The following is a 16,583-nucleotide window of genomic DNA, read 5'->3' as shown; positions in this document are numbered from 1 at the left end:
CTTAAAGTCTATGAGTCTAAGTGTTTTATTTCTATAAGACTCTACCAGATTAAACCATAAGAGGCTACCTATCTTTTCTATTTTTAGAGAATTGTGAAATTTACTAGGGGAAGCCTAAAACAGAATATGTAAAGATGTAGAAATAAGATTGCCTATGATACTACTAATCAGATTATATCAAATCAGTCCAAATTATAGGTCCAAGCCCCTTGCGCTTAGGCCTGTGACGGCTATGGTAGCGTAGAGCAATGGCTCTCAACCAGGGGTACACATACACCTAGAGGTACGCAGAAGTCTTTCAGTAGATACATCAACTCATCTAGGTATTTGCCTAGTTTTACAAAAGGCTATATAAAAACACTAGCAAAGTCAGTACAAACCAAAATTTCATACAACTTGTTTATACTACTCTATATACTATACACTGACACATAAGCACAATTTGTATTCCAATTGATTTATTTTATAATTATATGGTAAAAAGGAGAAAGTAAGCAATTTTTCAGTAATCCACAGGTTGACTGTGTGTTGGGTGAAGAAATACTTCCTTATATTAGTTTTAAACCTGCTGCCTATTAATTTCATTTGGTGATCCACTAGTTCTTGTGTTATGAGGAGGAGTAAATAACACTTCATTTACCTTCTCCACACTAGTCATGATTTTCAGTGTGCTGTGACACTTTTGTATTTTTTATGTCTGATTTTATAAGCAAGTAGTTTTTAAGTGAGGTGAAACTTGGGGGAATGCAAGACAAATCAATCCTGAAAGGGGTATAGTAGACTGGAAAGGGTGAGAGCCATTGATGTAGAGGTATCATACTCAGTCCCTATAGGGAAGGAGTGCTGTTTAATAGTGAGCATTCAAGCTGATTAAGCAGCAATAGTGATGAATTCCAAAGCAAGTCCCACTGAGTTATTCTTGATTATAAAGGAACAGCTATGAGTTTAGGGTGGTGCAGTAATAGGGGTTAGGATCTCTGTAGCTCATTGGAGATGCAGATGGTACCTTTTTCCCCTTAGGGGTAGTCTTCAGTAGTGTTAGAAGGCCAACCTTTAGTGGCACACTATTGTATAACTAAGGTGAGTAGCTTGCCCCTCCTAATATTTGGGTTTTTTATAGGTAGGAAAGACTGCAAGCCAGAACTATTCAATTTACTTGAATTACCATTCCTGAAATCAGCACATTTGTAATGAAAAGCAGAAGATGTTTCCCAAGATGTCAACTGAATATAGGCACTGAATGAGCTAGTATCAGGGATTATACTGATAAATATATTGATAAATCAAATAAATAGATTATTTGAGGATTTAGCACACTATAAAGGAAATCAAAAGCAGTGAAGACAGTGAAAAGGGAACTGAGAAGCAGAAGGGAGGCAAGGGAAAGAATGGAGGGAAAACTGATATCAAATTGTCCTTAGAAAAACTGTGTTAACAGTCCCATATAATTTTTGATGGCTATTTTGATTTGTTCACACTTTATTGCTAAATGAATAGTTTTGTTAGCTGCTTAACACAAAGTATAAGGAAACAGATGTCTCAACTCCTGATCCAGATCAGTTACAGCAAAATTTTTGAGTGGTTCTACTTTTCAAAAGGTTTCCTTAAATATAATTTGTGAGTAAAATTATATTTTTAAATGGTGCTTAAAGTGCTATTGTTTGTAGAATAGTGTGAGCTGAAAGTTCAATTTATCTGACATATTAAACAAAAAACAAAGAAAACCCAACACCTACCTGAGACAAGTTATAGGATTCTGGATGTATGGCAGGGCTTTTTTGTTTTTAATGAAGAAGGTAACTGTTACTGAATTCAGTCTAATAAATACTACGACAATCTGAAAAGTTAGAACATAAGAACAGCTATACTGGGTTGGACCAGTGGTCTATCTAGCTCAGTACCCTGTATTCTGACAATAGGTAATGCCAGGTGCTTCAGAAGGAATGAACAGAACAGGTAATCATCAAGTGATCCATCCCATCACCCATTCCCAGCTTCTGGCAAACAGAAACTGGGGACACTTCAGAGCATGATTTTGCATCCCTGCCCATCCTGGCTAATAACCATGGATGGACCTATCCTCCATTAAGTTATTTAGTTCTTTTTTTAATCCTGTTATAGTCTTGACCTTCACACATCCCCTGGCAAAGAGTTCCACAGGTTGACTATGTGTTGTGTGAAGAAATATTTCCTTGGGTTAGTTTTAAGCCTGCTGCCTATTAATTTCATTTAGTGAGTGTGAAGGACTAAGTAATACCACATTTATTTTCTCCACACTAGTCATGATTTTACAGACCTCTATCATATCCCCCCTTAGTGGTCTCCTCTCCTAAAATGAAAAGTCCCAGTCTTATTAATCTCTCCTCATATGGAAGCTGTACCATACCCCTAATAACTTTTGTTGCCATTTTCCATAACTTTTCCAATTCCAATATATCTTTTTTGAGCTGGGGTGACCAGATCTGCCCACACTATTCAAGATGTGGGAACACCATGGATTTATATAAAGGCAATATGATATTTTGTGTCTTATTAACTCTCCCTTTTCTAATGATTCCCAACATTCTGTTGGCTTTTTTGACTACGGCTGCACATTGAGGGGATGTTTTCAGAGAACTGTCCACAATGACTCCAAGATCTCTTTCTTGAGTGGTAACAGCTAATTTAGACCCCATCATTTTATATGCAGAGTTGGGATTATGTTTTTCAATGTGCATTACTTTGCATTTATTAACATTGAATTCATCTGCTATTTTGTTGACCAGTCACCAAGTTTTGTGAGATCCCTTTGTAACTCTTCACAATCTGCTTTGGACTTAACTATCTTGAGTAGTTTTGTATCATCTGCAAATTTTGCCACCTCACTGGTTACACCCCCTTTCCAAATCATTTATGAATATGTTGAACAATACTGACCCAAGTATAGATACCTGGGGGGGGGGGGGCACCACTATATATCTCTCTCCATTCTGAAAACTGACCATTACCCTTTGTTTCCTATCTTTCAGAGAGACTGAGAATCACATACAATCAATATAACTTGCATTTCCACCCAAAGAAGCAAGAGTTTCATTAAGATCAGTATGGATCCAAGGGAATACTCATAACATTTCCAATCCAGATGCTTTCATACTCTGATTTGACAACTCAGTTATAGCCAGCAGCAGCAAAGCATTCCTTTTTCTGCCAAAAAAGCAGAAATTCTGAAAGGCATATGATAAGCTAAGGCTGAATTTTTCTTTTTAAGAAGTCTGTGGTTGCAAGTGAGGGTGCTAGAGGAAAAAAGCATCAGCGACAAATTTGATAGTAAACCCCCAATACAACAATGTGTGTGACACATGGGTCCACTGAAAGTACTACAGTGGCACATCCTGAAATGGGCAAGAAGCAGAGTAAATGGCAGTGAAAAATATATCAGTAGAACTGAGAGAATCCTCTTTAGCTAGTATTCTAGAATTTAGTCAATATCTGTTTCTTCTTCCAAAGATTTGAGAGACCCAGTTTTAAATGAATGACGAGGACATAGCAGAACAGCTGAGGATCTGGAGAATTCCTAGATATTTAAAAAATGTGCATTGACCATAAAGAACAGTGGAAGGCCATTAATCTACATATTGTTCACCATGGGAAGGGGTGGGTATAAAAGAGACAACACAGTTACCGAATAGGAACCCCTTCCCACTTGAACCATCTACCTAACATGCTCGTAATTCTTTGGTTGTCTCCATTCTGTGCTTTGGGTGAAATTTCAGGAAAGTGAAATTAAACTCTAACCCAATATGTAATGCACAAACATCACATTTTACTGCACTTTCACTCTTCCACTTATGTTCAGAACAGAGGAAAAATTTTAAGTGGGGGCTTCAGACCTTCCATCTACAGCAATGATCTCACAAACATCTATAGACAATCCCACACACTGAATTACTGACAATGCACTTTCCCATCAAATTGATTTGAGAACACAAGTTGTTTGAAACTGAGAAGGCTATATTTCCCTTTAATAGAGGGATGTAACAAAGCACATATTTGCCATTTTTCTCAGGGCAGCTTTATTATTACCAGAACTATTTGGCACTTACAGCAATAAGGTAGCAAGATGCTTTTGCATGCCTTAGAGGAACTTCGGGAAGTATTTCTAAAAATACACACAGTTCCATAAAACCAACTATCATTATCAACCTCACAGATCGTGATTCACAGTTCAGAACAGAAATGCTACCTCCTAGTTCCAGAAGCAAAAGGAAATATGCCATAGATGCAAACTAATCTGTCATCCTTTTCCCTTCATCTTTTCCAAAACCTAGAATTTTCTTTAAGAAAAGATTGAATGATAATTTTTCCTACATCACTTACATTTATACTACATTTTGTAGATGGGAAGGAAAATAAAGTTAAAAATCTATTTAAAAGAAAAAATGGTGGTTAAGTGACATAATTAATTATTTAAAAATCCAGAGTGATATGTTAATGAACTTTAACACTTGAAAAATATTAAAGGACTGTCTGTGAAGCTTTTCAGTAATATAATAAGGAAAAACCTCAGATTTTTAATGTGAATTATTGAAGTGTTTCGAAAGCAGAATTCTAAGTACAAAAAGGTTGGAACCTATGCTCAATTCTAAGAAAAGTGAGGGAGTACGGGGGGGGGTATGTGTTTATGCAGATGCATATAGCATATGTAACTACTGTCAAGTCTTCAGGGATGTGCGTATATAGAATTTTATACTTATGTAAGCCAAATAATTTATCTGTAAAAGTATTCATAAAAGAAGGGATACCATAATAAGGGCAATTGCCATATATTTTATGCTGCTTTCAATAGAAAAGGCAGTTAATTCTTAACTATTAGTGTTTATAAACTGAATCATACTCTGAATTTATACACATACACAGATGTACACATACATAAGAAAGATTTACATTTTGAACAAAAAGATTAACTACTTGGTTGTATTAATTGCATAAACTATCAAATTAATGAGTAGAAAAGGAATGTTTTCACAGAAAAACAATTTTACCTGTAGATACTGAGAGAGCTGAAACAGTTCCTGAGAGTACATACTGGGAGTATTAGCAGCAACCTGTGAAGTAAAAGAATGTTATCAAAATCATGTTGGGTATTTTACATCAAACTCAGACAATTCAAAGTGTATAGTTCTTTTTCCTCGTAGAACCTTTACTATTCCACCAGTATTGTTGTTTATTTTTCGTTTTACAATACTACCTACAAGCCCCAACCAGGACTGAGACCTCATTGTGGTAGGCTCTGCACAAAAACATACTGAGAAAAATCACTGCCCTGAAGAGTTCATAATCTAAATTAAAAGCACACACAAAGGCTCAAAAGGGAACAGATGCCCAGAGGTGAAACCACTTGCATAAGGTCACACAGCAGGTCAGGGCAGTGCTGGATATGAAACCCAGGTCTCCTAACTCCTAGTCCAGTGCCCTGCCCACTTGCCCATGCTATCTCCTTACGATATATTGTTTTGAAAAAAGCATCAGTCTGTAGCAAGATACTTCCACCACACAGAAAAAGTGGAAGGCACATATCGGCAGTACAATATTTGAAAAGTTCTGTCTAAATAGTAGCTGACCACTCTTAACATCCATAGTACATCATCTAATGTCCCTCCAGCATGGCTGCATGGATATAGAAGGGAATCAGCAATGGACTGATTCAAATGAAAGGCTGAAACGAAATCAGTCAGAAATTTTGAATGAGGCCTCATTACTGATCTGCCATAAGATTTGGAACTGGTGGAGAAATCTCAACTAAATTGGGGGTTTCTTTTGTTTTTTGGGGGGAATTAACTAAGAAATATTTAAAACAGGATAAGTACTATTATTATTATTAATTTTAAAACACTGGTAGACAGACAGAAAGGAACAAGTTCATAAAGATACTTTGTCAGGTTATTTATAGCCTTGGCTCAGGGCAGGTAGAGGCTTGAGGTACATACATGCACCCCCCAAACTGTCAGCCAACTGTTTATAATCAAAGTCAATAAACAATGTTGTTGTCACTTCACTGTTCCTAATCTAGTCTAATCACCTTGTATACACTGAGTAAAGGGTTCCATAACAATTTTTTTAAAGTATGGGATAGCACTGCCTTATTTATTTAAATTTACAATTTTATATCCCGCCTCAACTACTGTGACATCTAACGTTTTGGCCTCTTTAAAACTCACATTGTCTCACACTCCAAGCCATAGAAGATGCTGTGGCAAAAGCCATCTTCCATGCCAGTCATTTTGCTCATGTCACTACCCTTTTTGAACTTCTCATTATCTCTGTCTTATTGTACCAAATTCAAGCTTCTTGTTACCACCTTTGATGCTCTATATTTCTGCCCTACTCGATTTACCCAAGCTTGTCGTGCTTCATGTTATTTTGCCAACACTCCCATCCCCGACAACCTGTTTTACAGCTTCTCACAAAATACAAAGTATTTCATACAGCATTCTACCAGGTTAATTCATCCTCAAGCTATACGAGGTCAATAATTACAGTCACATAAGCTAAAATAAATTGCAAGTATTACCTCTACAATCACCAGTATAATCAACTTTTGTGACCTGCACTAATATTTTCATATTTTTTCTTATATGGAAAAAAGCACTTAAATGAGAAAGGGCTTAATACTTGACACACTACGTTAATGCAATACTACTTATTGTCCTAGAATCTTTATCTTATAATACTACTTCTTGTCCTTGAATCTTTATTAATGTGCAAAAACTAACAAACAGTCTCTAAGTAAATACACTAACATGTTACGTTAGCGTACTTGTACTGCAGATATTAGCTTTTAATAAACTATCAATAAACTTTTAATAGGCATTTCTTCCATAGCCCATTCTCACATCAGCGGAAAAAGTAGAGTATTTCCATATCATAGAAATTCAGACAGACTGCCATGCATATACTTTGTGATACAGAAGGAATGAATGTTTTATTTTTTAACAGTAAAAATATTAAATCGTGAAATAATCCAATGCAAGGCACACCTACAAGTAGTTAGGTTTTTCTCTTTCTTGCAACTTTTTAATAGAGAAGAGAAAGACAAAGCATACAAATGATTTACCTTGTCAACTGGACTTGGTAATGGAGCATGGATGACACTGAAAAAATAATTTTTTTTTAAAATGATCATTTGTTCAGTAACAGAATTATGCAAGTAAACATCAAGTATGGAACAGCAGTTCAAAAATCCACACAACTATCAGTATTCCTGTAAATGTTTAACTTAAGACATTCTTCATTTTTATATTCATTCTCAGAGAACAGTGATAGAAGTTAAAAATACTGCTTTTTATATCTTATGATCAGTAATATTTTGTGAAATTGTACTTTGAAGTAGATTTTTCAAATTTAGTTTTCAATTCTAATCTAAAAATTAAATCAGTGGGCTAGTTTCTAAAACTAGAATCTCTATTTTTATAACAGATAATTAGATAACATTTTGTATGTTTTTGAAAACAAAGTAGATTTGTTAAATGCAACTTACATGTGGAAACGAGTTACATGAAAAAAACCATTCACATATATGCTCTAGAAAGATAAAGCACCCTAATATATAACTTTACTGATGAAGAAACAAAACATTATACAAAAAAATCAATGAACTAATTTTGTCCAAAGACATAACTACTTTTGTACAATTTCATATTTGACTAACGAGCAATTTACATGAATGCCTAATTTTAACCAGTGTTGTTGCTGCCATGTTGGTCTCAGGATATTGGAGACACAAGGAGGGTGAGGTAATGTCTTTTATGTTGGTGAGAGAGACAAGCTTTTGAGCTTACACAGAGCTGTTCTTCAGGTGTGGGAAACGTACTCAGAATGTCCGTGCTAAATACAAGGTGAAACGGATTGTTTAACATAAGTAAACACATTTCAAGGGACCATTCAAAGTGAAGTGCCCTGTTAATACCAATAGTCACAGGGCAGAAAGGAAGGAGGGGGAGAAGTAGCTGGGGGAGAGAGGGTTGTTAGTGGGTTACAGATTGTTGTACATTATACATTTAGTGTCTATTCAGTCCACGATTTTTAGTGTCTAATAAAGTTATGAATTTAAGCTCCCAGGTTTGAACTTTGTCCCCATCCTCAAAGAAATCCTTCCTGAACCCCTCTTCTAGCCTTCAAACAACCCCCCCAAACTCTCCAATCTCATCAACAGAAACAAGGTCTCCACAGATCATAACACACCTACTCAAAGCAGCACCAAACCCTGTCAGAACAACAGATGCAAAACCTTCACACATATCTTCACTACTACAATGGTCAACAACACCCCACACAACATACCTTTCAAGATCTGAGTCCTACACATACCTATCACAACATGTGATCTACCACATCCAGTGCATTAAATGCCCCCATAGCAACTATGTGTGAAACAGACAATCACTAGGCTCTCGAATGAATTCACAAAGGAAAATGAGAAGAGAAAAACACCATATTACCTGTGGGTGAACACTTTTCATAAAGCAATCGTATATCTGACCTATCAGACCTCATCCTCAAAGGAAACCTGCATAATACTTCCACAAGATGAGCCTAGGAGCTTAAATTCATAACTTTGCTAGGTGCTAAAAATCATGGACTGAACAGACACACTGAATTTATGGTTTATTACAACAATCTGTAACCCATTAACATCCCCATCCCAGTTGTTCACCCTCGCTTCCTTTCTTCCCTATGACTGAAAGGGTGTTAATAGGGATCTTCACCTTGAATGGTCCCTTGAAATGAGTTAACTACTTATGGTAAACAATCTTTTATTTAGCAGTGACATTCTGAGGACAAGTCCATGCTTAAAACGCTGCATCAGCACAGCTGCACCAATGCAAATACGCCACTGTAGTTCTTTAATGAAGACACTATAACTGCTCTCCTGTCGGCATAGTTAATTCATCTCCCTGAGAGCGGTAGCTATGTCAGCGGGAGAAACTCCTCACCTACATAATGTTGCCTACACGGGGTGTGGGGAGATGGGAGGAGTTTTACGCTACGGCTACATTGACAGTGGCAAAGTCGCTGCCATCAGATCGATTTCTCTGGATTGACTGAGCAGTCAGTGAAGACCCGCTCAGTCGATCCACAAATGAACGTACGAAGACCACCTTCACGAGTGGCGTAGCGCTGCGTCGATGGGAACGGTATTCCTGTCGGTGCAGGGCAGTGAAGACGGTGCACAGAAGAGGAGCAGGGAAGTTGACAGGAGTTACGCAAGTTTTTTGCGTAGCTTGCGTAACTCCCATCAACTGCCTCCGAATCTCAGAGGTAAGTGTAGACAGGGTCTAAATTCAGTATAACTACCTGTTCAGGGGCGTGGGTTTTTCACACTGCAGTGGCATAGTTATACTGATGTAAGCCTGTAGCATAGACCAGACCTCAGGCTTGGTCTACAATAAAGACTTACATTGGTGTAACTATGTCACTTAGCGTTGTGGATTTTCCACACCTCTAACTGATGCAGTTATAGCAACTGAACTCCTGTTGACATTACGCTGTCTACACCACGGCTTCTCCTGTCAACATAGCTACCGCCTTTCGGGGAGGTGGAGTATCTAAGTTGATGAGAGAAGCTCTCCCATTGGCACAAATAGTGTCTTCAGTAAGCACTACAGTGGCACAGTTGTGCCGCTGCAGTGCAATATCTGTAGACAAGCCCTTAGTTTCCCAGGCCTGAAGAACTCTGTGTAAGCTCAAAAGCTTGTCTCTCTCACCAACAAAAGTTGGTTCAATGAAAGATATTAACTCACCCACCTTGTCTCTCTAATTTTAACCAGTAATGACAATCTAACTTCATAAGTTTCAGAGGGGTAGCCGTGTTAGTCTGTTTTTAGCACCCCAAAAAAAAAAAAAAATTAACTTCACATATTCTGATACCAAGGTTGAGATTTAGAAACCAAATTAAACTAAACTATAAATGATTTCCCATGATTTCCTGTATTATGTAATGCTGACTTAATTGAATCACTTCAGAATAGCATGTTAAACCAAGTTTTTAAAAAGTACATAGTTTTCATACATTAAAAAATAATGATTTTAATAAGATGAAATTCAAGTTGATGTTTAATTCATTGTATAGTTGTAAGCATCCAAAAAGTACCATATAAAAAGATTTAATATGAAAGTTAAAAAAACTGTTTTATTAAATATAATAGTGATGTTGCACAACAATGATTAAAACTGGATCTTATATTTTTACTTGATACTAAAAAGTTCACCAAAACAGAAATTTTTAATCATGTCTGTGTGTCTAAAAAAAATATTTTATTTCATCATCTAATCAAATTAAAAATAAAACATGATATCTGAAAAATAATTGTAGAAGCAATTACAAGTAGAGCTCGCTGGAAATTTGTGGAAAATGTTGATTCATTGCAGTGAAATGTTTTGCTCAATTATAGATTTGACAAAACAACTTCTGCCGAAACACAGGCATGTTTCCCATTAGAAATTATCACAGATGTCCCGTTTGCCACAAAATTCCAGTAAATTGCAAAGAAAACAAAATGTGTGAAAACAAAATCCCTGAATTTTGTTAAAACGTTTTTCAGTTATTTATTACAAGTCTTTGTATAGCTTCTATCAGTGCTGTATTCAAGGTTCTTGGTTTATATTACAAAAGATGACATTTCCCAATTAAGGGGAGCCAAGCCCCATGATTCCGGTCACCACAATTTTACAGAACAGCAACAGGAAAACTGTTAAAAGACTGAAATCTAAAGGTGCTGCAGCTGGCAGTTAACAATAACCACCATCTCAAACTGCAGATTCATTTTTAATTAAAAAGAAAAAAAAAAAGTAACCACCTGATCCAACCCCTCTTTCACTGCCAGAGCCATTCCCCAAGGTCACTATAGCCCCAAAAGGGCGTCTTATATCGCCTTAGCTTGGCTAAGAAGCAGAGAGAGAAAACCAGATTGTTGTGCAGTTCTACAATAGATGTTCATTTTTATATGTGCTTCTTCATCTTTCAAACCACTTTGCAATTACCACATTCATATTGTTGGCACTTGAGTCCATGTAGTTTGACCACTTCGCCTAGTGGCTACACGTAGGTGTTGAAAAGGACTAGAGACAGAACTGATTCTTATGGGACTCTGCAAGGGGTCTAGTAGTGGAGATGCAGTTTCCCATCACTACTAGTTGAGTGTGCCCCTTCAGGAATGACTCAAAACCATTTTAGTGCATTGCCCTGGACCCCTGCCACAAGTTTCAGGTTAGACAGTAAAATCTCATAGTCAGTGTTGAAAACTGCAGTGAGGCCTAGGAGGAGGAGGAGATGTCTGCCTTCTAAGCCATTGACGAGAAAAGATGAACCATCAGTGCTACCAAAGCAGTTCTAGTTCCATGTCCTGGACTAAAATCAGATTGCATTAGGTCTAGAATATTAGCTTCAGTTAGATGAGCTTGTAGTTGGCTAGTTTTGCTATGATCTTGCTCAGATATGGGAAGTCTGACACTGGGTTGTAGCTGCCTTGAAATTATGTATCCGGGGGTGGAGTGGGGTAGGATGGGTATTCTACAATGCTGGTCAAACTATTGCATGTCTGAAGAAGGAAGGAAGGATTCCTTCCTTAATGATGCATTGGCTATTTCAATCAGGAGTGGCACAAGCTGTTCATGGCTCTTTTTCACAAGCCAGAAAGACTATGGGTTGGATTCACAAGTCAAGGATCAAGACTCCTTTAGGGTTTTCAAAACCTCTTGATGAATCAAAGTGCTGAACTCTAGGAATGCAGATGGGCTGATCGTTGGTGGGTGCAGGCAGAAGAGATCAAGCTGTTTGAGAAGGCTTCCTGAACATACATGCTCTTTTCTGCAAAGTAAGATGATAATTCTTTGTGCTCAGTTCTGATGTGAGCTCTAGCCACTCTGGATTGATCAAACAATTTACCACCATGAATAACTCTTGTAGAAAATCAGGGTATATAAAACTGAGGTCACTGTGTGGGACCTCAGAGTCTTATGTACCCCCTTCCGACAGCCTCTCCCTCCTCTAGAAAGAAAAAAGTTGACTGATCCCACAAAGAAGCTTCAGAATCAAGGAGTTTAACCGACACTTGGACCAGCAGTGTGGGAAAGATTCTCCCCTATCCCAGGTTAACAGGGCTAAGAAGCAGTAAGATTTCACTACAGAGATTATATTAAAAGAATAGAAAGAGAAAGAGAATAAAGTTACCTTGCTGAGTCTACTCTTTCTAGTGAGACCTTAAGTAACTTTATTTTGGATTTTAATTAAGTAATGCTATATGCACATTTCTCCTTTATAAGACCACACCAGTTGGACTAAGTGAGTTTTAAACTATAAAACTTTATGCAATTGCTTTTGATATTTTAAACTTGCTCCTTTCATATCAAAGAACTCTAGTAGCAGGGCCACATAAATCAAGTGCATCCTTACTCCTTGGAGAATTATTGGAAGAGTGACATGTATTAGAGGTACTAAAGAACTGATAACTGATTATTATAATTGTACTAAGAAATCTGGGTGATTTATATTGCTCCTTGGTATAGCTGCTCGGCCTCCGTGATATCCTGTTCAAGACACCCAGAATTGCGAGCCTGTGTTACCCCTCTGTTTTAGCAAGAGTGAGAGCTGTGCTACTGCTAAACTGTGTGTCAGCTCCCTGACACACCAGCCTGTCTACCTTGCCAGCAAACTCTTCAAGACTCCACCATTCTAAACCTGGCCTTGGCAAGTAACAATCAGTGAATCCCAGTTCCCGTGCTCCCCAGAGATGCGCTCCTGCAGTGCCCAGTCCCTGTCACTGGATAATCCCAGAAATTATTATGTTGTCTGCCTCCAAAAAGAGAGCATAGATCAGCCTGTTAAGGTAGGTGAAGAGTCACACTTCACTTTAACACACAGCACTGAGATGGTTTTGTAATAAAACAAGAATAAGTTTAACAACAAAGAACAGAGAATTAAGTGATACTGAGCAAGAGAAAAGGATAGGTAGAGTTACAAACAAAATAAAATAAGAACATGCATTCTAGTGACTAAAACTTACTTAGCAAGTTGCAATCTTTGCCTGGGCAATTTTCTTACTCACCTCAAGTTAGAAGCCTCTCCAGCCCTCCATGCCAGGGGACCCAAAGTTCATATTTTCAAAGGTGCTCTTCCCTTTGTTCCTTAAGTTATCCATGGATAACCAAAATGCCGGTTTTCTCTCTTTATATTACCCAAAGCTTGTGTGTCTGCCTCCAAAGCCAGGAAGGATTCCTGGGGTGCAGATTCTGTTCCCACTGTGTGTTCATTAAGCTGCTGTTTGTTAGCTTCGTTTACCTTATATGTAATTGTACTTTCATTGTCCTCTTCCACTAATCAAGCCAGTAAGACGGATAAATACATATTCCATTGTCTTGGGCAGGCTGGGTTTATGCACTTCCAAAAGCATTTTAAAAACACATTTCCAGGACACACACAATTTTGTATGCAATCCGTACATACATCATGCCATGATTTTCAGGACCAGCATAACAAGTCCACCCATGCTACTTTACATAACATCTTTCAGATAATATTATGAGAACACTGTGCTGGGGCAATAAGTGTGTGAGACCTGATATGACCTTCTGCCAGTTGGCACAGAAGGACCCTCTAGCCCCAATTTTGTTTTTGTTCATCACTTACAAACCTGCATGTGTATTTTATTTTCAGTACATGACTATCACATTTGTTTTATCTACACTTGATTGATGAACTTTTGACTATTTATTCGTCCAGAGGCACACCAATATACAATTTGCTGATTGGGTAAGAAAAACCTAGTGTGCTGATCTGATAAACATTGTCCAAGGTAAAAGACCTTGACAGAAATTAGTGCTAAAATTAGTTGCTAATGCTTCTTACACTCAATCAAAAGCTATCCTAATTAAACTACATCATAATATAACACTTTAATTGGCAAATCTAGTTTGTTAGGTTTCAGTTTTGAAATTTAAATGACACCTCAACAAATGCATAAAAATGACTCCCATTCACACTTACAGATGCAGAAAAATAGGTAAGTCTTCATGTAAAGACACACAATTTACAAATCCAGTTTTTCATGCTATTTATTTTTCTGAACACCACTAAAAAACTAAAACCATTCAAGCTCATAGAAATTAATTGTGCATTAACAAAGTTTCCAGTTATGATACAAGTTCCTATCTCTATGCTTTCCTCTACCTGAGCAAAGCATACACAATTACATTGTTTATAACAATTTTAACATATATATTTGTAATTTGAGCCTGAACCACCACAAATAAGAGAATGTTCTCCTCTCCCACTTTTGTCACCCCATTAATCTCACTTGTGAGAATGCTGCCTTTTAATCATTGTATTACCTGTGCATATTAAATTATAAATGCTTTTGGGGCAGGCATCTTATATGTTATGTTCTACACTATATAACTATATAGCGCTACATGTGTTCAATGTTATTTATTACAAAAACCCTCATAAAATACTCTAATTTTGGTAGATATTAATAAATATCTAATTATACTTACTCTGACCGTAACCGGGCTTCCATACCATCTGGGAGAAATAGTTTTATTGTGGAGACTATACATCCATGGGTAACTGAGAAGAAATAAGAATACTATGAGTCTTAATAATCAATTAATAAGAAATCATTTAATAGAAGTGCAAACATGGCTTAAGAAAATATGCAATATTATAGTAGCTATGTCACAACCAAGGAACTCTGAGGCGGATAAGCAGGAGAAGTCAAGGGTGCTCTCCAAGCACTGATTCCTAATGTCTGGGTCTGTCTTCTCATATCTCCCCATGAGAAAGCAAAAGCTGCCAAATCAAGAAGCTTGAAGACTTGATGCCCTGTGCTGACTCCTGACCTATGGTGTAGTTCCAATTCTGAATCTTCCACACCCAACAGCACCTGCGAATTTTTTTTTTTTTTTTGAGACAACTGGTTCCCCATAGACAAGAAAGTTAATTACAGATTTTAAAACACAACATTGACAACATGAGAAACTAGGCAAAAAATGGGAATACACTTTAACTGAATTTAGGTGACAGGAACAGAAATTCTGGAAATACAGAAAATGCCGAACACCATCCTCTGTTTACTGGATAGATTCGTATGAGTCTGTCTGGAGATTAGAAGTTAACAGGTAAAATAAATATTTCCATGCTGCCAGACACTAATTTCAAACATCTGGGATCTGCCTAGCAGTCCCTGTTTCCAAGAGGACAAAAGAGGACAGCACGGAGGAGCTATTTGTTTATGATCTTCCTGAGGATGCCACTTGCTGAAGGTTGCATCCAAGGACAGAAAAAATCTCTGCTCTGAAATGCTTGCAGAACTATAGCAAGGACCACGAAACCACCCTTCAAAGCCTTCTCACATTTTAGAGAAGAGGAAGACAGTTAGAGAGGCATGGGGTCTAATTGAACCACAGATACCACTTCGAGTAAGATGTGGAAATCCAGTATATATTTCACTTACACCACATCAGAACAATCTCTCCCCCAGATAGTCTTCACAACTTGGTTTTATCAAGAAAACTTTTTCCATGGCTGGGCGACTTTCCAAGTAACATCTGTATTTTTCTGTGTGATTCTTCAGATTTGGGAAGTGAAATCTCCTGGGCTAGAGGAAGGGAAGGTATTGACTGTTCGAGACACTTTCTTATAATAAACTAAATATGAAAAAGCACAGGATAGCTCAACTGAGCACAAAGTCACTCACCTAAAAACACAAATTTTAAATATCCACACTTTTTAACTTTCACAGTTTATAATTTCAGAGATATGGTGAACCTGGGTTTGAACAGAGTGAAACAAATGTTTCAAGATAAGATTAAGACTTGTGAGAAGAGAGAGAGCTTTCAGAAAGAAGATTTTAAAGCACAGCTATCCAGTGAAATCTGGAACTAAGGGAGAGGTAACCCAATAAGCATTATTTTTTCCTTGGTCTACATCAAGTGCCAAGATGTGAACTTTTAGAAAAGTGTTTTCTTGTCTTTAGCATCTGTCCTCATTGAGATCCACCTGAAAAATGTTAAAATTATTTGCCGGAGAAGACTGGCAGGACTTCAGTCATCTTCATGAGATAAGTCATTCCATAGAAAACATTTGTCCAGGTCTGAAATTCCTTGACTTTGGTCTCACCAAAAGAGAAGAGAATAATCTTGGGAATTTAAAGCCCACTCTTTCTAAAGCATTAATCACAAATAGAATTCATAGATATATTCAACTATAGGGAACAGTTGTTAAATGTCTTTCACAGCACAGAATCAAATTTTTCTATCTAATAAGTATTTAGAAAATATTGCTTTCAAAAAGGGAACCACTGACCACATTTGAAACGATAGACCACAGAGAGCCTTACCTTCAGGTAATGCTCCCAGGTAGTCCTTTGGGAGTTCACATAGATTCTGAAGGCAGGTCCACACTTAAAATGCTGTGCAGCTGTAGCACTTCAGTGAAGATACTATTACACCAACAGGAGAGCTTCTCTCATCGTTGTAGTTAGTTACTCCACCTCCGTGAGAGACAGTAGCTATGTCAATGAGAGGGCGCACTTTCTACTCTGGGGGTT

The 16,583-nt window shown here is 37.4% G+C and overlaps 1 protein-coding gene across 17 annotated transcripts in view; it reads right to left on the bottom strand.

Moving 5' to 3' along the window:
• SLMAP (sarcolemma associated protein) overlaps window positions 1-16,583 on the bottom strand; it is a 152,810-nt gene that overhangs the window by 69,686 nt on the left and 66,541 nt on the right. For all 17 annotated transcript variants that reach the window (XM_067544216.1, XM_067544215.1, XM_067544226.1 and 14 more), the window contains exons 4-6: window positions 14,530-14,602; window positions 7,094-7,130; window positions 5,022-5,084 (exon numbers count right to left, since the gene is read on the bottom strand). In XM_067544216.1, coding sequence (XP_067400317.1) covers window positions 5,022-5,084; window positions 7,094-7,130; window positions 14,530-14,602 — 173 coding nt within the window. The remainder of the gene's footprint in view (window positions 1-5,021; window positions 5,085-7,093; window positions 7,131-14,529; window positions 14,603-16,583) is intronic.

This window comes from Emydura macquarii, unplaced genomic scaffold, assembly GCF_026122565.2.
Source record: "Emydura macquarii macquarii isolate MOO-44397 ecotype Brisbane River unplaced genomic scaffold, CSIRO-AGI_Emac_v2 contig_968, whole genome shotgun sequence".
NCBI lineage: Eukaryota > Metazoa > Chordata > Testudines > Chelidae > Emydura > Emydura macquarii.
This window is presented reverse-complemented; position numbering and strand designations above follow the sequence as displayed.